This window comes from Lampetra planeri, chromosome 32 (genome assembly GCF_965212315.1).
Source record: "Lampetra planeri chromosome 32, kcLamPlan1.2.h2, whole genome shotgun sequence".
In the NCBI taxonomy this organism is placed as follows: domain Eukaryota; kingdom Metazoa; phylum Chordata; class Hyperoartia; order Petromyzontiformes; family Petromyzontidae; genus Lampetra; species Lampetra planeri.
Window position 1 is genome coordinate 265,923 of NC_136138.1, and position 22,242 is coordinate 288,164.

At 49.2% G+C, this 22,242-nt stretch overlaps 1 protein-coding gene across 1 annotated transcript; it reads right to left on the minus strand.

The window, feature by feature from the left end:
• Positions 1-244: 244 nt before the first annotated feature.
• On the minus strand, positions 245-22,139 carry KIAA1671 (KIAA1671 ortholog). Its single transcript, XM_078609388.1, has 7 exons — positions 21,131-22,139; positions 8,222-8,307; positions 6,889-7,609; positions 5,445-5,583; positions 4,048-4,154; positions 2,552-2,709; positions 245-2,308 (listed from the first exon to the last, which is right to left on the minus strand). The coding sequence occupies exons 1-7, from the start codon at positions 21,638-21,640 to the stop codon at positions 2,245-2,247; spliced, it is 1,785 nt and encodes a 594-aa protein (XP_078465514.1). The 5' UTR covers positions 21,641-22,139; the 3' UTR covers positions 245-2,244.
• Between the last annotated feature and the right edge of the window lie 103 nt (positions 22,140-22,242).

The following is a 22,242-nucleotide window of genomic DNA, read 5'->3' on the forward strand; positions in this document are numbered from 1 at the left end:
GGAAAACCACAGCAAGAAGCAACTGCTGAAGTGGGAAAGTTTGCCCACTTCAGAGCTGGTAATGCCTCGCGGGACCGCTTGATGTCACCCCCTTGTAGCAAGTTGGTGACGTCACCCTTCGCACGTGCCGCATGACGTCATTGCCTTGCAGAAGCCGGTGACGTCACGTACCGCCCGCGGGGTTTCCCGCTCTTAAAAAGAAGCAATGGCGCGTCACCAATGAATCTCGTGAGAGGCGACGCAGTGTAATCAACAGTGAAGCAATTTATTCTTTACAGGTTGAGCACAGCGCACAGAAAGTCCGACGGAGAATGATTCAGAGGCGCGCGAACCCACAGATACGACGCGATGAAGCAGCCAGATCCGGTGGCAACCATTCCCCAAGCTCAACGGTCCTACAATTGGGGGATGTTTGGCCAACTCCATGAGCGAGCGAGTTGTCTTTTACACAAGTGGGATAAAACCAGAGCACCCTCACAAAACCCACGTGTGTGAGGCGGGTTTAACAATCCCCGTAACTAAGGAGATTAACCAATTTGCGCTACTGCATTACCCTGCACGGACAGGGAGTTTCCCGAGCGCGCGCGTGATCCACCAACCCTCGCCGCCGGCTCGTCCACAGTGCTGCTGGGTTATAGGCCGCGTGCTGCAGAGCCACCAGCTCCCGGCAAATGCATTTCAGCCACTGATGCATTAGCAATGTTTGGGTTCGGCCACGTCCTAATATGGTAACATTTGTGTCAAAGTCCACCCAACATAGCTAAGCGAATGGTCACGGGTACAAGCGGTAGATATATCTGATTGCTATATTTGGCCTTGAGGATTACGATGCTTTAACTTACCCGCGCGAGCTGAAATAATTTGGCACGTTAATATAATTTACAGAGCGCCTTCACTCAAGGCGCTTGAGAGCTACTATACGTGTCAATGTGTTTAGCCGTGCCTGGTAGTGGACAGAGTCTGTAAGGAATCAACTTAATTTGGAGCTTTCGTGACTGCAAGGAATTTCCGTGACTGCGACGACCTCTGTGTTGAGTTATTCGATCCACAGTGACCTCTGCATCGCGTATGACCAGCACTGCCCTCAGTGCCCCAGTTGTGTGGGTCCGTGTGCGTGGAGCGATCGGCTTCCGTCAGGACCATGATAAATCTCAGGTGTGGAGGAGAGGAGAGCTAAGGCCAAACAAACCTGTGCCAAAGTAAACGGGGGCGCCACGGTGGCGAGATGTTAACTACCTCGCCTGGCATACAGGAGGTCGTGGGTTCGATCCCAACCCTAACGCCTGTATATTTGGAGTTTGCGTGTTCTCCCCGTGGTCACATGGATTTTTCTCCAGGTCCCTTTGTTTTTCCCTCCACATTTAGAAACACGCATTTAGAGGATTTGACTGATATAAATTTCCACATAAGCTACTTCGTTGAGCTATTATTCGTGGCCAGGTCGCTTATAAAAAGAGCTATATAGCTCAGTGGGCATTACCTGGAAAAATAAAGAGTTTTTAACACAAGCATAGCCGCGTATTTCTTAAACTTCTGAAGCAAATAAAAAAGTGACTTATGCAAATGCCTGAACATATTGTATTTATATATTTAAAAGTATTTGTCTGCGAATGATACAATCCTTAAGTAGAAACATTCAGAATACCCATTTAAGGATATATGGAATTAACCCTACATCATTATGGGAACCTCATTTGCCAGTAAAAATATGATAATTGGTTCTTTACCCTTCTATCAATCAACTTTAAGGACAGTGCACATTATCAGAGTTATGTTCTTTTGTTTGTATTATGACTGCAGGTATTGCGGTCTATGCAAACATGACTCCTTGTAAAAAGGTGTCAGTTTTGTTGCCAGATAGAAGGGTAAAGAACCAATTATCATATTTTTACTGGCAAATGAGGTTCCCATAGTGTAGATGCTTGCCCCGACCTCTCATACTCTGATAGTGCATTGTCTTTGAGTTGTGCGCCTTTTGGCGTCATCTGGTCCAACCCATATGAGACTAGGCTCTAAGGAAAGCTGTCTCGGGTGTGGATCAATCAACTTTAAGGACAGTGCACATCATAGTTATGTTCTTTTGTTTGTATTATGACTGCGGTCTATGCAAACATGACTCCTTGTAAAAAGGTGTCAGTTTTGTTGCCAGATAGAAGGGTAAAGAACCAATTATCAACCCTACATCATGTCACGATTCACAGTGCTGCTCATAGATGAAAACCTTTTCCAGGCTCACATTGGTGTCTATTCCATGGCAGGCTTTTTCTGTTTTGATTTGAGTTCCTTTAACCATTGGGGAGGCTCCGACCTGAGAAGAAATGAAACGTGAAAATCACCTTGTTAGTCATCATCGGCTATTCCGGCTGGCATTTAAGTCGTCTTTATAATGCAGCAGAACATTTGAAACAAATACAGTGTAACGCAGCGATGGTAGTTCTGAAGTGGAGCGGGTCGCGCCGGACCGGTGTGCAAGTCCGGCCCAGTTGTGCCGGACCGAAGCGATCATGCCGGATCGGAGTGGACGCACCGAACTGGAGCGATCGAAGCGTACCCTTGTTTGTCGGCGTCATCACTGGCCGGAACTGGCAGCTGTCTTCTGGCTCCGGGCAGGGGAAGGCCCAGGCTGCTCTTGGACTTGAATAATTCTTTGGTTTGTGGTTTGGGAGAGACTTCGCCATGTTCACCGTCTTGAGATTTCTTCCTGAACATCTGAACAACAAGAGCAAGAACAAAACTGAACCAAAAAAATGGGCATGTGGTGGCATGGGGTGGGGTGAGTGGTGTTGAGGTGGGTGGTGGTGTTTGGGGGTGTGTGGTATGGGATCTGGTGAGTGGTAGAGTTGTGGAGATAGGTGGTGGCGTGTAGAGGTGAGTGGTGTTGTGTATGGAGTGGATGAGTGGTTGTGTACACACAGACTATTACATAGAGAAACGGACAACTATATTCACATTGACCGTACACGCATAGACATGTGTAGACTCTCGATGTGTGTTTACACTGCATATAGGGGGTGTCGCTGTTTGCTGTTCAAAAATACATTGAAATGTTGTACTTAACAAAAAAACATTCTCATAAATGTGCTTGAAATACAAAATACTTTGGTGTATTTTAAATACAGCGTGTCTGAAAATGTATGAACCTAAAAAGAACGTTTAATAGTTTTACTCTTATTTGAAATACTCACATAAATTTAATAAGTACATGTAATATACTTAGATGTTTTATTTTATTTATGGTATTGATTAGAAATTCTAGAATTATCATTCACTATAATCAATTAAAATTTTTAAAAACCCCAGAATGGGCGGACTTGTCATTGTAGAAAAAAAATTGTGTTTCTCCTGAAACTAAAAGAAAGTACAATCAATATTCACAAGAAACTAAAACTTCTAAGCCTAATGCACATAATTTCCACACAACTCTCTCTAAAAATGTACCAGTCTTGCTTTCTCTCCCCCGGCCGCCGCGGGGTGGATTTCCACACAGCTCTCTCATTGACATGCTAATTTCTCTGCTCCAGCAGAGCCACCTCTCTATCTGCCCCCCCCCTCTCTCTATTAAGGCCACGACACAGATGCGTTGGGTCTCTGTGTGTCAATGTTTTGTGTCTCTCCGAGTGTCTCTGTGTTGTCTCTCTCTGCTTGTGTGTCTATCTGTGTCTCCGTGTCTGTGTTTTTGTCTCTCAAATTTAGTTCTACCTGATGACTGCTTGTGTTGCAATCGAAACGTCGTATTCTATTATTTAATGTATTTTCTTTTTCCGTGACTTTATCGAAAGAACCAACGAGTCTAATGCATATATTCATATCAGATTTATGTCAGTATCTCGAATAACATTAAAACTATTAAACTTTCATTTTCGGACACTGTATACTGCCCATCTCTGCCTAGTGGAGGCCCAGGACAGTGTAATGTGATGTGCATGACCAATAATCGAATCTAGGTGGCTGTGATTGTGGTACAGTGCATGGCCCCCTGTTGCCATGGGTTCCCTGTTGTGTACAATCTTTAACGAGTTATACCTACTCATGGCACAGGTAGATTACCTGCACGCCAGGCAAGGAGGGTCCCAGAGCAGGCAGCCTGAAACCACCTGGTGGACCTCTCTTCTGAGTGGGTGGCTCCTCTTCTGGCAACTCGGCACTTGGAGAATCTGCAAAATAATGAGGGAAGCCTCTGCATTTACATTCACAAGAACACAACTGTCCATTGATCATTGGGCCCAATGTATCCTCATAAATACCAGTGGAAAGTCCGTTGATACTTAATGGTAACACTGTATATTGACTTAACACGTAGATTGTAAAATTTCGATTTAAAGTTTATATTTTAGTTTTTTACGTGGTGGTTTGGCTGTTGCAGCTCCTTACTATTAAAATGTCCTTCCCTTTATTACTGCTAATCCTACTTCCTCGCTTTATTACTGCTAATCCTACATAATACATGAGCATAATGACTTTGAGACCCCCCCCCACCACCTACACATTCCACAAGTAGTGACTAATCCCATATCTGCATTTTCCATAAATATGCTAAATTCCTCTGGTGATATGTACATTCCTTTCGTCAAGGCGCTCTCCTCCTCTAACCCCTGATTAAATATACGCTGCCATGCTTGGTGGTATTCATTCGGACGCTGTCTTTCCGACAGCCCTGTTCTTCGCCTGAGGACGGCTGCTTGCGTTGTGGCCAAAGCGTCGTGAGAATTGTATTTTATTATGTATTATGTTTTATGTTTATTATTTTATTATTTCCCTTCTACGTAACTTTACCGAAAGAACCAAGAAGACGTAGATTGTTGCAGCCAATATTAATTATATAGATTTTTGGGTTAGGCCATTCTGACTTTGTGAAATGTATTCCCACTTCCTGGATCTTGTTCTGAAAATGCTTAGCGTATGCTTCAAATGAAACATCGTAAACAATTGCAAAATTCGGTTGTGAATATTGTTCTTGAGTTGAAGCAATACTACTTGTACTCGTTATAATTAATTTGTTTGGTTATGTCGAGTGTTGAAGGTCATATTATTGTGGCATAACTCAATAATCTGGCATGAATGAGTACATTCTCTCCACAACAATGATGAAAAGCAAGGTTGTACTTTATACAGAATTATCCACACGATCCTCTTTTCTACCCTCCATGCCGAGTTTGCAGTATACATTAAGACAAAACGTGTTACGATTTGGTGCCTCGCACTTTCTTTCCCTCTGGTAGTAAGATTGCTACAAACTTATTCAAGTGTTCGTAGCTGCCCATGTCACGAGTGAAGAGGATTTTGCGGAATTCCCGGTATTGATATCACAGCATACAACGTATGTCAACATTATATCGCCAATACCCTCTACTGCGCTTGCAATGCGCCTTTGGTTTTCCACGCAAACCGGGCCAATCGGAAAGGGGCGCCAGTCCGGCGTGGCCCATATGTGTGTATGAGCGCACCGGTGCTGTCTCTGTACATCCACTCTGAGTCCGTGTCTGCTGGCCGTGGTTTCCCCAGTTTGCGATTGCCCAGTGCTCCTGACTTGCTGAGCGAGGCTCGCTGCTTTTGGATCGTGAAATCCAATGGGGGTGACGAACACTTGGGAGAGATCAAGAGACAAGACATTGATTCCGATGCCCAGCCATCATCACTCAAGCGCGTATACCACAATGTACACAACCAGATACAGGAGCAGTGGACATGATAAACTTTCTTACATACAGTTGACACCTGACCTCAAAGTCCCGATCTTAGTCTCATCGGGGCGGTGACGTGACACAGCGGTAGTGCGTTCTCCGCTTGTTGCAGAGATTTGTGATACGAATCCAGCAGGCTGCCCTGGTTTAATACTGTGGTCGTATTTATATTCCTGGTGTATTAACCATGACATATACGCTGTTAAAAATCCCAATGATTCCATTCGAAAAGAGTCGGCCCTTGTGTGCTGGCGTTACGTTCCAAATTTTAAAATGTATCCATTGGGATAACTAAACTGTTTTTATTCTACCAGGAAATGCCGATTGAGCTATGTAGCTCTTTTTCAGAAGCGACCTGGCCCCAAATCATAGCTCAACGAAGTTGCTTATTACATGGAAATTTATAGCAGGCAAATACTCTAGATGCACGTTGATTCTAAATATAGATAAAAAAAACCGGAGGATCCGGAGAAAAAAATCCACACGACCACCGGGAGAGAGACATGCAAACTTCAAATATACAGGCGTCAGGATCGGGATCAAACCCACAACCTCCTGTATACCAGGTTAGGTAGTTAACATCTCGCCACCGCGGCGCCCTAACAGATATCAACATCGCCCGCTCCTGTGATACTACTGCGGACTCTTTGTGACACACAGCGCCTTCGTGACTGCCTTGTGCTATGAGAATGGCGTTAATGCCCAATGCACCAATGAGTGGATTGGATTATCGCCACCGTCCGCCTTCAGATGTTCTCCGTAGTCGTTGACCTCCAGGGCCACATCACCTCACGTCGCGGTGCCACCCCCTCCATCCTGCCCACGGCCTCCCGCACGCCGCAGCTTCCTGGTTAAATTACCACGCTTCACTACAACCCTCCATTGTGAACTTTAAACATTCTGACGCTATATTGCTCAAAGACCAGAAGCTTATTTCCTCGTTGCTTTCTTAAAGTCCATCACTCTTGACTCGTAAACAGAGACGTTAATACGTTTACGGTACGTACTACATAGGCAGCGCCAGTTTTTCAATGCTCACATTACCAAAACACAGTAACATTTACTTTTGCCAACATGCAAATACATATTTTTAAGATGCATAATATTAAGCGTGCAGAATGTAACAATGTAAATTATCAGACACAACCAAGCAGATGTCATGCCCTCCTTCCCAAAATTAACCCCGCTTGAACAATGTAACAATTACCTCAACGTCATCAAAATGATGAATTTCAAAATCATCTTTGTCAACAACGCCGGCGAATTCCTGATGGCCTTCGTGCTCCCGTCCGCCTGCTATACACTCATTGGCCTGGCGCGGTGAGGTAGTTGAAGGAGACGGCGGTGCCGAGTTTAACGACGACGGAGCGAAGCTCGGCTGAAAGCTCCGCGCCTCTGGAGGCGCTAAGAATGGTGGAAGCAGAGGCGATGTGGCGCATGGCGATTGGGATGCAGGTGGCGGGTGTAACGTCAGCGCTGATGTGTTGTGACCGTCGGTGACTGACGTTTCGGCCCTCATCCTTTCTACAGGCACTGAATGCAAGGCACGGTCCGCAGTGGTGGCGGTGTGACCAATGGCATCGCCCAAGCAGCTGTCCTTTTCCATCAGACGCTGTTGGGCCTCCTCGTTTGGTGCATGACGCTGGAACACATTTGCGTCCCCCGTGTTTGCCGTGAACATGGGGGAACGTCGCCGGAGCTCCGCGGCATCGTCTCTCTCGCCTCCAACGGATCTCCTGGACGTAGCCGCTGCGGCGGCGTCGTCCACCGGAGCAAACGGCGGCGTCCCCTCGAGAGTCCTCGCCGGGGATTTGCGGTCGAGGTCACAATGGCCGCCTCCGCCCACCACCATCTCGACCTCAGAGTTCCTGCCGCCCTTGCCCTCGAGAGCGGGCATCTGCGGCTCGCGTTCCAAAGCCGCTTCGGTTCTGGATGACAACAATGGCCGTGGACATGGTGAAGTACACATCGCACGGAATGACATTTCATTTTACCCTGCATCAGCTCGCACGCGATTGCGTTCCGACAATGCACGACAGGTGCAGCCGTCTCCGACACGAATGGCGTCAAGCGGAAGGGTGGCCCTGCGGTGAACATGGGGAATGCGATCTGCTCATCAGACGGTGCTGCCACTCGGTGTAGTCATGTGGTGCAGTACAGGATTAGTGTGAGGTTATCATCAAGCCACTATCTTTTACATCATTTGCAGTGTTTTTTTTTTACAGCCGTGAGCGGTGGTGCTATTTCTAAATGAGTAATTGTTAGGTAATTTTTTCAAATCTGGTAAATTTGGACCCTGACACCACACACTATGACCTATTCTTACGAAAGACATCACGGGATCTTTTGTCCACTGTGAAGTGGACAGAACAAATTTGTACGGTCAATACAGCCATGGTCGAGGCCTCCATCCAGCAGTAGACTGACCATGGCTGATGATGATGAATAGAATATACAGTGTAGAGGCCTTATGGATGTTCCCTCGCCACGGGGAGACACAATGTGTGAACACGAAGGTGCCCATGTGGCCCAGGCTGTACCTGTTGTGACTCCCATACTTGTTCACGTCTTCAGATGAGTCCGCGAGAGGCTCCAAATCGTCCGCTGCTGGCCTCACGAGGTATCTCTACAGCAGCGACAATACCCGCGTGATGGCAACACCACACGGGTTAGAAGCAGCACATGAGGACACTCCGTCAAGACCCGTAGTGATCGTGGTAGTGTGAGGGTGGGGGTGCTGTGAAGCTGCGAGTTAGAAGCCCTCTTCGGCTCTGACTTCATGAGACATCGCCACTCCGTACAGACTGGTTCCACCATGGGAATGTGGAATTTCTGCCACCGACTTTACACACAACACGCACTCGTGCTCACTCACACAAAGACAACACAAATCCCCCATGTAGCCTTAACAGACTGTTGGGGCAAGTGTTTTTCGCAAACACCTATGAAGGCTGGCACAGCATACGACGGGGTTGAGTGGCACCACACCTGACCGACTTTGTCTCCCCAATGATGTTTACACACCGCACCAGGTACTCATTTGAGGCTGAGTCGATCTAGGGGGAGGCCCATGACCGTCACTGGTGTTGGCCGTGAGCCGGTTCGTAGCCCAGCATGCTACCCGCTGCGCCACCGCTCCCCACTTACACACTAGTGCTCTCACACACACATTCACTCGTGTTCACACACGCGCTGGTGTTCACACACAGAGTACACTTAGTGTACACACAACTTTTGTTCACCACAAAGTGGCGGTGACGTCACCACGGCGCTTGTGACATGCTAGGTGTACTTAGGCCACGTGAAGTGTCAAAGGCCCATTGGCAGCAGGTCATAGAACACACCCAGGTATGTATGTATGCTGCACTTCTTTCGTACAGTACGTAGCCAACCGTGCAAATCGGATGTGCGAAAACCCAGGTGCCATGGGTTGACTGACTGAGATGACTGGCAGATGCACCAACTGTACTTCCCACTGTGCAAATTTTCTGCGTTTTAGCTGCCCGGCGCTCTGATCGTTGTGAGCGTCACTCCACTGCCCTCCATTGTTTGACGGAAGGTGACTGCCTCCAATTCCCCAGTCGCGTCCTTCACGAACTTCCTCCAAAGAGGCCGATCTTGGAACTGCTGGTACCAGTCATCAGCAAATCTAATCAGCTACACAACCTTTCTGTACCACATCAGACCATCTCATCTCTAGCCCCATCTATCCGGCCAAACAGAAACTGCTTGGGCATGCGGTGGCTGGGCATGGGGGCAACATGACCCAGGCAGCGCAGCCTCGCTTGCCGGAGGAGCTCACTGATGGGACTTTGTCCAGATCTTTCAAGAATCTGTGAGTCCCTAATACAATCCAGTCTGGTTAAACCTAAGATGGATCGTAGGCAGGCCAGCCTGAATGTTTCAAACCGGCGGAGATGTTCCTTTAGAGGGCTCCGCGCACTGCGTCTGGCAAGCGTAGACAATGGAAAGGGCATAACTGTGGCAGAGAAGACCCGGACCTTTGTACACACATCACATACACACTCAATAGTGTTCACACACACACACACTAGAATACACTCAGTATACACACAAAAACGACAGATCCCCCATATAGCCTTTAATAAACTGTTGGTCAAGTGCTGCTAGCGAGCACCTATGAAGGCCTGTATGGCACACGAGGGGGGGGGGAGGCCAGCACCACGCCCGGCCGCCTCTGTCTCCCTGGTGGTGAAGTTTACACAGCACACCAGGTTGAGTCGACCTAGGGGAGGCCCAGAACATACTCTTATATAAGCGCACAACTTTATCTGTGATGAACGCTGCACTTTCCGTCGTTTCCATGCAGGGGGCGCTGCAAACCTACGCACCCCCTGCATGAACGACAGAGGCGCAGGGACAGACGTTCGATTAGGTTGGAATCGATCTGCAGACAGTGGTCTTCTCGCACGGCCAGCTCTATGTCGCCTTATCTCGATCCCGCAATCCCAAACAGGTGAAAGTCCGCATCGAACCGAACCTCCAGCAAGGCCATCTACTTGACAAGAGAAAATTCACACGAAATGTCGTCTTCCAGATGTAACATTTCTAAGCTTTTAATGAAGAAATAAAATTATCTAATTCAAAACATAATACTTCAAAACGGAGCATCGGGCCCTTGCGTGAATGCGTCGTTCGTGTGTAATTTTTTTGTGACTTTCCTGGCCGAAGGGGGCGCCATAGGCGCCCCCGAACAACCCCGAGTGTTCATATAATAATGTTAATATAATACTGTTCATATAATAGTCACTGCTGTTGGCCGCGAGCGGGAATCGAACTTGTGTGTCGCCGGGTTCGTAGCGCAGCGCGCGAACCGCTACACTCACTACGCGTGCACACATACAGACTAGTGTACACACATGCACAAACTAGTATACACATAAAGACTAGTGTACACATACACAGACTAGTGTACACTTACACATAAACACTAGTGGACAAACAGACGAGTGTACACACACAGTGTTCACACGTACGCAGTAGTCCCCACGCTCACTCTGAGCTCAGACGAGCACGATTGCCCTGGTGCCACTCACCACCCAGCCTTGCAGGGCGCTCCACAGCTGGCTGCAGTAGTAGGCAGCCATGCGAGCAGCCACGGTGACGGAACTCTGAGCGCGCCTCCTGGCTCGCTCGCCCCCTGGCTCGCTCACCCCCTGGCTCGCTCACCCCCGAGCGCCCGGCGGATTCCTCTGCCCCAATCTACCCGGAGTAGAGCCTTCGTCTGGATGCACGCAGACGCGAACTTCCCACGCGATATCGCCATGCGCCGTCGCACACTGCGTGGGTTAGCGTGTGCCGCTAAAATTAACGCAGCCACGGGAAGGTTGGCGGCGGCGGCGGTGGTGGTGGCGAGTAACAGCGCAACATCTGCTGAGCCTTAGTAGCCTGCGGCTACTCGGGCTTGTAAGTCAACAGCTGTTTATAAACGTTGACTCAAGTTCTATGGTGGCACTTGCGAGACATGGGTAGTCCTGCCTCCCCTAAACGGAGCGCAGCATCATCACCACCACCATCATCATCATTCACCCACTGCAAAGTCCCCCCGCCCCCCCCTCTCTCCCACACCGCCCCCCACCCTTCGAAGCGGGGCGCGCAAGCCACAAGGAGAGGAGGAAACAGCTGCGCTTCGTCCGGGCACTCCGACGCAAGGGGGAAGTAACCGCACGCGGAGCGCACTCACCGGCAACGTGGCGTCCACGCGACTCAAAAGTCACATCCTGCACGACTCAAACTAAGGCTGAGTGCAACCAAGGGGAGAGCCATTTTCGGGTAGAAAGTGATCGCTGACGGCAGCTGTGGCCAGAAATTGGGCCTCGGACTGCCGGGGAACGAAGCGCTGCTGCTCCAAGCGTCGCACACACGGTCAACACACCCGTCACTAGCGCTGTGTGTGTGTGGCCTTAAAAGGAAATGTATGTAATCGGCGATGTTTCGGGCAATGGGCCTTCTTCATAGTACAGAGAGGCCCATGGAGAGGCACAGTGGATGATAAGGGTTGGACACTGCACTTGTTTACATCATGGGGCCCGATGAGAATGACATTTTATAAATGTTTCCTGAATAAGTTTTTTTTTAAGTTGACGTAAGGATAGTTGCATGATACGTCGGGGCTATCGCGTAACAGACAAACCCTTGAAAAATTTGGAAGTGTTACTGCTCGATAAACTCATTTATTTTTTAAGTTACATTATGGAATGCTGTTGGCAGCGCGTGCATGCACGGACACGCGCTGCCACGGTGAGAGCGCATCCCGGGGGGAAGACAGGAGGCCAGCGCACGGGACGTGGTGGTAGTGGTTGGTGGTGGTGGTTGTGGTGTTTCTGAGTATCAGAGCACGAATTACCACAAAGGCGGGGGACGAGGCCCAGCGGCAGCGCGTTGTTGCAGGGCTTCGCGGGTCAAACCAGTAGGGCGCCCTGGTTACCACTGCGGGTGTATTAACGGTTAAATATATAGAACTGCTCCGTCTGCTTGGGAAGAGTATGTATGTTGAACTTTTTTCACACCGTACGTAGCTAGAGTAGACCACTGTGTGACGGCGTCACGGTCCAACTTTGGCTAAACATTTAAAAAACATTTTTTACACAAAACATGACTCAACGGAGTTTACACAGCGGCGGAATCGCCCGGGGGCAAAGAACCCCCCCCATTCCCTTACCCCCCTCGCCCCCTTCCCGTGACGTAACTTGTTTGTGCTCGGGAGAGGCAACTCGTGAACACAGCCGCAGTGCAGCGGCTCGCCGTGCACTGCCCCACCGGTGCCACTTCATGAATTTTCTGGGGAGCTGCAGGGGAGAGAGTCCCGCGCGGAGGACTCTGAGCAAGGCCCTGGCTCAGGGTCCAGAAGCGTGCGCCGATCGTTGGGGACACGAGGCGTGAGATTCCTTCCCGATAACGCGTTTTGCGCAGCTCCCACAACACAGCCGGAGAGTCGACGACATCGGGGAACAAAATTAAACTCGAGGTCCCTAGTCACTTAGAAGAAAAATGTCAACTCATTCGGACGACTAGGCAGAGGAAGAACGTCTAGATTTGGGTAGACGAGTGGGAATTATTTGGAGGTGACTGGACAGGGGTAGGGAGAGGGAAATGGTAAGATGGCCATCAGAGAATGAGCATCGTCTCAGCTGTGGTGGTTGCCACTGGTGCGGTGAGGTTTCAGCACCGCTCTGGTGGGAACCTCCGCGTGTGCCTTTGAGTGCGACGCGAGTCGCGTTACCTGCGGGTTTTGCATTTCCACGTTTAAAAAACAAAACAGCCAATTGCATCCATGCCCAGGCAACGTTACGTTTGTCTATCCCAGGGGAGAAACGGCACAAAGACAGAAATCACCTGTATATTCTTAACGTACATTTGGGGCAAGAGCTGTTAGCGAGCACCTATGAAGGTCGGCACGGCACACGAAGGGGGGTGGCCAGTACCACGCCCGGCCGCCTTTGTTTTCTAAATGGCAATGTTTACACACAGTACCAGGTACTCAGTTGAGCCTGAGCCGACCTAGGGGAGGCCCAGGGCCGGTTCAGATAATCGTCCCTGGTGTTGGCGGCAAGTGGGAAACGAACCCGTGTCGCCCGCCAGGTTCATAGCACAGCGCACTACTCACTACACTACCGCTCCCCACGAGAAAAGGCATACACACTCTCTCTCACTGGCTTCTGGACCAGATCACGCAAGTGGCTAAGAATCGTGACCGCCAAGTGTGATGTCATGGATCACCTTGTACAAGTCGAGTCGCTTGAAGCATCTTCATTGTTGGCACAGGGAAGTGGGCACTGGCTGCATCGTACCCCCACGTGATGGCTGTGCGTCACATCCTCGAGCGACATTCGAGCGCTCAAAATCACACCGCACAACTTGTGAATTATAATAATATGATAATTGTTTTTTTACCCTTTTATCTGGCAACAAAACTGACACCTTTTTTACAAGGAGTCACTTGTGAATTCTCATATCCGTGACGCACTCGCACACTATCACAATAACTAAGCAGACGATACGCTTCCACATGTCTGTCCCTCTACATAAAACACAAAATGTAGTTTTTACACATCACTGATTTTCCACAATGGCACATTATAACTTTAAGTTACACCATCACAAAAGTAGTGGTCTGTTATTGCACAAAGACCAATACAAAGGTCCCCGCATTTAAAAAAAAATAGAGAACCGTTCAGGCTGTTGGCAAGAAAAAAGGAAGGACAAGTGTGGCCAAAGCCCCGGCTGCCCTCCTCTCGCCACTGTTGCTGGCGAGGCGCTTCACGCAAAGTGAATTTGACGCCACCCGGGCCAGGCTTCACGACTCAATCGCTGCACCTGTCGTGTGTCATTGCCAGGAATTGAATTCGGCTGACAAGTAGCGTCCTGTTTGGCTGGGTATGTTTTGGTGCATAATAAAACAATTGGGAGCAGGGCTAGTGGATCACACGGATGAGGCTTTCTTGTGTGTGGTACCTACTTACAAGACGGCTGTAGAGTACATCAAGTAGGTTCCTGATCTATTTGAACGTTCAGTGTTCTCTCTCCAGGTACTCGGCTTTCTTCTGCCATGTCAATGGACTCGACAGATGGAGAACCATTCCAATCAAAATCCTACTGAAACATCCTGATGATCGGTGTGAGTGCAGGCAAGGGACCCACGCACTTGCTCATTGATGTCGAGGCTGCCTTGACCGAGGGCCTGGACCTGTGTAACTTTGAATATCTGTGGTTATATTTTGAAGGCACTGATTTCTATTTGAAAGTGGCTTGAGTGAAAGACTTGTCCGGCAGGGTGGTGCAGTTGTAACACTCGCGCCTCACAGCAATAATTCCTGGGTTTGATTCCCGACTCGGGCGCCTTTCAGTGTGCAGAGTTCCCTCCCACAACTAAAAATGTAATAATACAATGTGACTGGTATTGGCCAAACCATGACCCGCAAATTACTCAATGGCGATTGCACCCGGCAGCAACATTGCCCGCTATTGCCAAACACGCGTCGTAATAAAACACACAACAGCACATCGCCTCGACATTTAAAACACATGGACTGAACAAATTGTACACATTAAAATGGGGAATATTGGAAGACTTGGTTTATGCTCTTACTCTTTGGTTCTTTCGGTAAAGTCACGTAGAAAGAAAAAGAATTAAATAATATTATATAATACGACGTTTCTATTGCAACACAAGCAACCGTCATCAGGTAGAACTAAATTTGAGAGAAAGACAAAACACAGACACGGAGACACACAGACAGACACACACAAGCAGAGAGAGAGAGACAACACAGAGACACAGAGAGAGACACACAACATAGACACACAGAGACCCAATGCCTCTGTGTCGAGGAATTAAATACAGAGAGAGGGGGGGGGGGCAGAGAGAGAGGTGGGTCTGCTGGAGCAGAGAAATTAGCATGTCAATGAAAGACCCAACAAGACTGGTAAATTTTAGAGAGAGTTGTGTAGAAATCCACCCCGAAGCAACCGAGGGAGAGAAAGAGCGAATGGACCTATGAAAGCCTGGTATATTTTAGAGAGAGAAATAGGCAGTTTGAGAATTTTTTAAAGCAAATTTCTTGGAAATGTAATGCAATGCAACACAGAGAGTCGGCTAACACACAGTTAACGCATAGCCTGGTTGATTACGATCTCGAAAGATTGCTAAATTTGAAGTTAAGTGTGAAACTTGACAAACATTGCGTTTCTCTTCGTGGGAATTACCGTACGAATGCGTGTATTGGCGGACGATCGCTTTCGGCTGAGCCCGAGGCGGTGCCACGGGCGATGGGTGAGAGGGCGTGCGCCGAGGGCGGCTGCTGCCACAGAGGGCCCTGGGGGTACCTCTTTGCAGTTTATCTCAGGCTGCAAGACTTCCTTAAGGGCCTGTGGCTTTTCGTGACATTGAAGACATTTTCGAAATTGCAATGCGTGGAATTTTAAATAAATAATTTGTATGTACGTGTGTAATATTTATTAATATGTGTTTTAGTCCGTTAATATTATTTCAACGTACAGTATACAGTATAAAACTAAAATAAATTACGACTAATTTGTATGTACGTGTGTAATATTGATTAATATTATTAATTAACAGTCACGTTTTAAGTAAATCCCTCCCCACCCCGAGAGTTGCGTCTCGCACCTATCTTGCGAGGTTGTCGTCTGCAAAACATTGCACACTGTACGTAGCTCATCTCAGATATGTGTCTGATGCACTTGGTACTGTTTAAAGTCAATGGTGCAGAATAGAGCAGCGCTCCTACTTTGCGTGGTGATGTGGAGGGTATCCGCTGGTGGATACGTTCAGGTTGCACTGCAGATAGCTTCTAGAAATTCTCCATTATTTATTTGATAATTCATAGTCTTCTTTCGTGATTATTGTTCATGAGTATTAGTAGTTATTAAGCTTGCGCATTGGGATCCTAGGATATAATTCACGTTATTATTCGTTTGTTCATTTCTCAATCCGCTTGTCCTGGCGAGGGTTGCGGCGGCAGCATGTTGAGTAGGGCGGTTTAGACCTCCCTTTCCCTGGCAACAGACTCCAGCTCTTCCAGGCCAGCCGAGCGACACAGTCCCACCAGCGTGTCCTGGGCCGGCACCGGGATCTTTGCCCAGTAGGACGTGCTGCCTGGTAGAGTTCCAGAGGGAGTCTATTGGGGGGCCTCCTTACCAGATGCTTGAACCACCTCAAATGGTTCCTTTCGATCTGGAGGAGCAGCGGCTCGACTCTGAGGCTCCTCACCTGCTCAAGGAAAGTGAGCCCATCAACCCTGTGGAGCAACCTTATTTCAGCCCCTTGTACACGTGATCTCATCCTTGAGGTCATTACCCAAAGCTCATGGCCATAGGTGAGGGTGGGAATGTAGATTGACCTGTAAACCAAGAGCTTTGTTTGAGAACTCAGCTCCCGCTTCACTACTACGGAACGGTGCGGTGTCCGCAACATTGTGGACACCGCACCGATCACTGGCCGATCTCTCAATCCCTCTTACTATAACGCGCGAAAGAAACCCCGAGGTACTTAAACTCCTCCACTAAGGGCAGCTGTTCCCCCCTCACCTGAAAAGAACAATCCACCGTCTCCCGGGAGTGAACCACGACCTCTGATTTGGAGGTGCTGATCCTCATCCCAGCCGCTTCACACTCGGCATCAAACCGTTCAAGTGCCCGCTGGAGATCACAGACTGACGAGGCAAAGAGGACAACGTCATCTACAAAAAGCAGTGACGCCACCTCCATGCCCCCGTACTGGATACTCTCCATATCTCGGCTGCACCTCGATATCCTCTCCATGAAAATCACAAACAAGAGTGGAGACAAGAGGCATCTTTGGCCAAGTCCAACACCCAGAGTGAACGACTTTGATTTAACACCAAGAATTTGGACACAGCTCTCACTCCAGGAATAGAGGGACTGGATAGCGCACAAAAGTGGCACCGGTACATAATACTGCCACAGCACCTTCCACAAGACATTGCGGGGAACACAGTCATATGCTTTCTCCAAGTCTACAAAACAGAGGTAGACTGGCGAAGCATACTCTCATGACCCCTGAAATCTCTGTCAGAGGGAAAAGAGCTGGTCCATTGTTCCACGACCATGACGGAATCTGCATTGTTCCTCCTGAATCTGAGACTCGACCCCCGGGCGGAGCCTCCTCTTCAGCACTCTGGTGTAGGCTTATGCAGTGTGGTGAGTGGGTGAGTGTGTTGTGACCTGCAATGTGGTGAGTTTTTTGCGACCTGCAGTGTGGCGAGTGTGTTGTGACCTGCAGTGTGGCGAGTGGGTTATTGTGTTGTGAACTGCAATGTGGAGAGTTTTTTGTGACCTGCAGTGTGGTGAGTGGGTAAGTGTGTTGTGACCTGCAGTGTGGTGAGTGGGTTAGTGTGTTGAGTGGGTTAGTGTATTGTGACCTGCAGTGTGGTGTGTTGTGACCTGCAATGTGGCGAGTGGGTGAGTTTGTTGTGACCTCTAGCGTGGTGAGAGGGTGGGTGAGTGTGTTGTAACCTACAGTGTGTTGAGTGGATAAGTGTGCAGTGACCTGCAGTGTGACGGTTGAACACATAATTGATCAGACGAAACACTGAGTGTTTGGAAGACAGTCCTCAACATGAGTGGAGGAATCCATGACTTAAGTTTACGGGAACAGTAACCATGGTAGTAGCGATAAAAGAGCGATGAGGAGGTGATTGACCGCCGGTGAGAGAGTGCATGGAGTGAATCAGTGAGTGATGGATCATCAACCTCACTGAATCCCATGTAGTTGTACCGCAGGCGCACTTGACTGTGAGTGATGTTAACAATGATCATAGTTTATTTTTCAGAGAGCGCCCTGGATTCCTCCGATACATCCCCATGCGCCATACACGCAATAAACAACGTACGTCACGCTCATCTGAACACATTTTTGAAAGGGCACCCCCAGTGCCCCTGTGCTGCACAAGTTCAAACTGGCCTGCGAGCAGGCACGCGTCTGCCAGTATGGGGCGCCGATTGCTGCTGCGCATAGTCGCCACTGAGGGTCACTGCAGTCAAATTGGAACCGTGGCGCCGGCACTCCTGTGGACTACTCTTCTCGAACGACGTCACGGCAACGTTAACGTCGAACCGCGAAGCAGACGGCGCGTAGCCACTGTGCGTCGTTTTAATAACACCCGCAGCAGGAAGAACCCCGGGGCGGCCTGCCGGATCCAAAACCGCGAACCTCTTTAACGAGCTGCACCGCCCCCTGGGCCACATTACCGAACCTTCAGCAGAACCACCCACCCCCCGCTCACTGCCGATTCGACTCCACCTCCCGTCGCGGCTGTTGAACCAATGGGGAAAGTTTCTCAAAGCACTCCAAACTACTCCCCTCCCCCGCCGCCTAGGCCTTTGTCCAGCCAGCTGTGTAAGTGGAGATGTATAGCAGCGGCCAACTCCTCAAAACGCGTGATGTTCACTCTAAAATGTGGAGGGGAAAAACTCCGGAGAAAAAAAAATCACGCGACCATGGGGGGAGAGACGCAAACTCCAAATATACAGCAGCAGGTGTGAGGGCCGGGATCGAACCCACGACCTCCTGCATACCAGGCGAGGTAGTTAACATCTCGCCACCCCGACGCGGTAGTGAGCTTCAAAAACAATGTTAACACTTCCGAGAATTCGCAACAACACCACAATAAATGTGTCTCTGGGCACTGGAGACCACCTAGAGAAGATTCCAGGCATGCGTTAACAATGATGGCGAACGAGTGGAGACTTTTACTTTTTGAAGCTATTAACATGCATTTGTTATCATGTTGCAGTGTATTATCCGTTCTTTTTCCATAAAAAACGATAGTTCAATAATAAGTGTTAACCTTTTTTTGAAGCACCCTGTATAGCTCAGTGGGCATTACCTGGTAAAACAACAACTATATATAGTTTAGTTACATAACAACACAAACCACGCGTAATTGACACGAACAGTTAATAAGGTGGGAAATCAATGACGGTTTTCCGATCGGCGTTGAGAAACCGTGCCCTCGGCTCTCCCCGAGTGGGCGCTGTTCCCCGTGCGTGCAGCCCCATTGCTCCCGCACGACGTCGATGGCTTTCCTGCACGCGCCCTGTTGCAACGTGGCTCGTACGATGCCGCGCCTGCGCCCCGACGAGAGAGACTCCACCTCTGAGCTCGCGTCGTGAAACGTGTTAGCCGCACATCTCGGAGCCTGGCGCTGGATTGCAGCGCTGTTGTACCAACGCTGCCGGCTCCGCTGAGGACTCGCCAGCTGCCTGCGTTTGTACTGCCTTCAAATGTCCGCGCTGTGCCGCGTGTCCCGCGTGCGCCACGGTGGCTAGGAGATGTTCGCTACCTCGCCTGGTGTGCAGAAGGTAGTGGGTTCGATCCCGATCCTGACGCCTGCTGCTGTCTACTTTTAGTTTGCCCCCCCCCGCCCGGGTGGATTTTTCTCTGGGTCCTCAGTTTTTTCCCCCCTCCACATTTAGAAATCAACATGCGCTCTCGAGCATCGGGCTGCTAGAACTATACACGGGATAATCCACTTCGTTTTGGCTCGTGTTTACCCCACCACAATTACACGCCTGCACCCCCACAATGCAGAGGTGTGGACTCGAGTCATGTGACTTGGACTCGAGTCAGACTCGAGTCATGAATTTGATGACTTGCGACTCGACTTGGACTTGCATAACAATGACTTTGTCCCACCTATGAGATGTGGACTCGAGTCATGTGACTTGGACTCGAGTCAGACTCGAGTCATGAATTTGATGACTTGCGACTCGACTTGGACTTGCATAACAATGACTTTGTCCCACCTCTGCCACAATGACGCCAGCCTCGCACGCAGACCCAGTCACTTCTCAGCAACTACACGCGGTTGTTCTCGAGGGGATACTACAGCGTGGTCCAGATGTCTCGTTACCCCCCATTTTATTCTCTATAACTTATGATTTATTTTTAAAGCAAGGTTTATTTAAAACAGAAATGAAAATGTAAAACTGGGAAAAATACTTTTTGGATCAATTAATTAGGGGTCACAAAATATCTGGATCATTATATACATGGGGATAACCAGAGATTGTCGGCTTAGGCAGTAAAGTGAACAAAATACGGTATAGCACGGTTAGCTACATACTCAAAATACGTTCAACACACATACATACAAGCTCTTGGGTGATGACCTTGAGTCTCACATCCCGGGGTTCGATTCCCTACCCCGCCACCTCTCCGTGTGGAGATTATAAGTTCTACCCCTGTTCTTCATGGTTCTCATTCGGATTCTCTGGTTTCCCTCCCCCCAATAGCTAAACGCACACAGACACAATGTAACTCGTCCTGGCCAAAACATCCCCAATGCTTAAAATCTCCCGCTAATTATTATTCAATTGAGTCTTGAGACTCTAACTGCATCACGTGTTCCACACCCATGCTGCGATCTCAATCTTAATTAGAATTGGCTCAATTACCGCAGACTGAGTTAATTGCTTAGCGCATCACGTGGTACGTGTTTAACAATCGTCGGGTGCGTGCGGCGTGGAACGAGTTAATTTGAATGGTGGAGGAGTAAATTGGTAAACGTAAAAAAACGGTGGGTCGCGAGGATTGGATTTTGGGGAAACGTGATGAAGCACACAAGTCAGTGTGACGAGCAAGTCAAAGTCCTACAGCTCATGAGCGTCGTTTCACCATCGAAACATAGAGACGTCCCGACGGCTGCTTTGGAACCGGCTCACTAAACGCTTGTACGCGTGGTAATGTTGGCTGTGTCGGGTGGTGAAGGACTCTTATTAACGACACAAATTCGATCAGATAATTCCTTGTCCTAACCCAAAATGAATGATGAACGGAGTTTGGCTTGGCGCTGATAGTGGGAAGACATCTCTTGTACTGCGTACACTTATGCCTAGAGAAACAAAGTGCATGATCTTATAAAACACAAACATTGTCAGGGACTCACGTCAAAATGTTGCATAAATTCATCCACCAGACTGCTGTCCTGCTGCATGTCCAGGAACTCAAAGTCCTCCCCGATGGAGTCATGGCCGTGGTCGCTCTCGGGCTCGCCACTCTTCCTCCTCTCGCTGTCACGGACTCCGCTAGCTGCCGCCGCTGTCGCCGCCGCTGCTGCTGCGTCTTCGCTGGCCGCACCGGGGCTGTCTCCGTGCCTCACTCGGAGGCTCCCGCGGTCCCCTCCCACGTCCTCGCGCGGCGCCGCATCGTCCTGCCCCGCGAAGCCAAACCCCGAGCCGTGCAGCGAGGCGACGCTGGCCGCCTCCATTCGAATCCTCGTGTCACCCTCTCTGCCGCCTCCTCCTCCATTGCTCGTCTGCCTGACGCTCTGGTCTCCTCTTTCCTGTGGCTTCTTGCCCTCATCCTCTTCAACCTCATGTGCCTCTTGGCTTTCCCAGTCCTCGCTATTTCCTCGCTTAGCTCGCGCTTTGAACCGTTCCAAAAACGAGTCGGCCATGACGCCGTTTCTCGAGAAGAGAATCTCTCGACTTAATTTTACTTTAGAACACGTCTCAGTGGAACTCTGGCGTTCACTCGGCACTGTGGTAGGAGTGGAGGGGCTTGGAGGTTTATGAAACACGGTGCACGGGTGGGGGAGGCTGTGCCGTACAGGGAAGTGTCTCTGCTTCTGCACGTATGTCACCTGTCGCTGCTGCCAGGAATGCTGGCTGGACTTTTCAGCACTGTTCACTCACTGGCACCGGTTTCCTGGGCAATAGAAGTTCACCTTCCGCACTGCAATCCAGATTTAATTCGGACAATGCGTAGAAATCGACCCTTTATATTTTCATTGTTCAGGCATTTATTTATAACTGCAGTGAAAATGTAAACAATTGCGAATCTGTCGAAGAATTACGGCGATGAACTGAACTATTCGGACAAAAAATTGAGTTGTAAGTATCGCGAGAAAAATAATCAGTGAGGTTTTGTTTTAAATTGAGTTTTTTTTTGGTGCGGCAACAAGAAAGGTGACATTCCTTCGTGACATGCGCGTGTGGTGTTGAAACGTGCATGTAAATCCACGGTGGCGCACCCAGTGTGCAGCAGAGCGGGCAGCCG

Excerpts from the sequence above, each read along its gene's own strand:
- KIAA1671 (XM_078609388.1), bottom strand. The coding sequence starts at position 21,640 with ATGGCCGACTCGTTTTTGGAACGGTTCAAAGCGCGAGCTAAGCGAGGA. Across the intron at positions 5,584-6,888 it reads ATCATTTTGATGACGTTGAG|TGTTCGTCACCCCCATTGGA; the intron begins GTAATTGTTACA and ends ATCTCTCCCAAG. Across the intron at positions 4,155-5,444 it reads GATGTACAGAGACAGCACCG|ATTCTCCAAGTGCCGAGTTG; the intron begins GTGCGCTCATAC and ends ATTATTTTGCAG.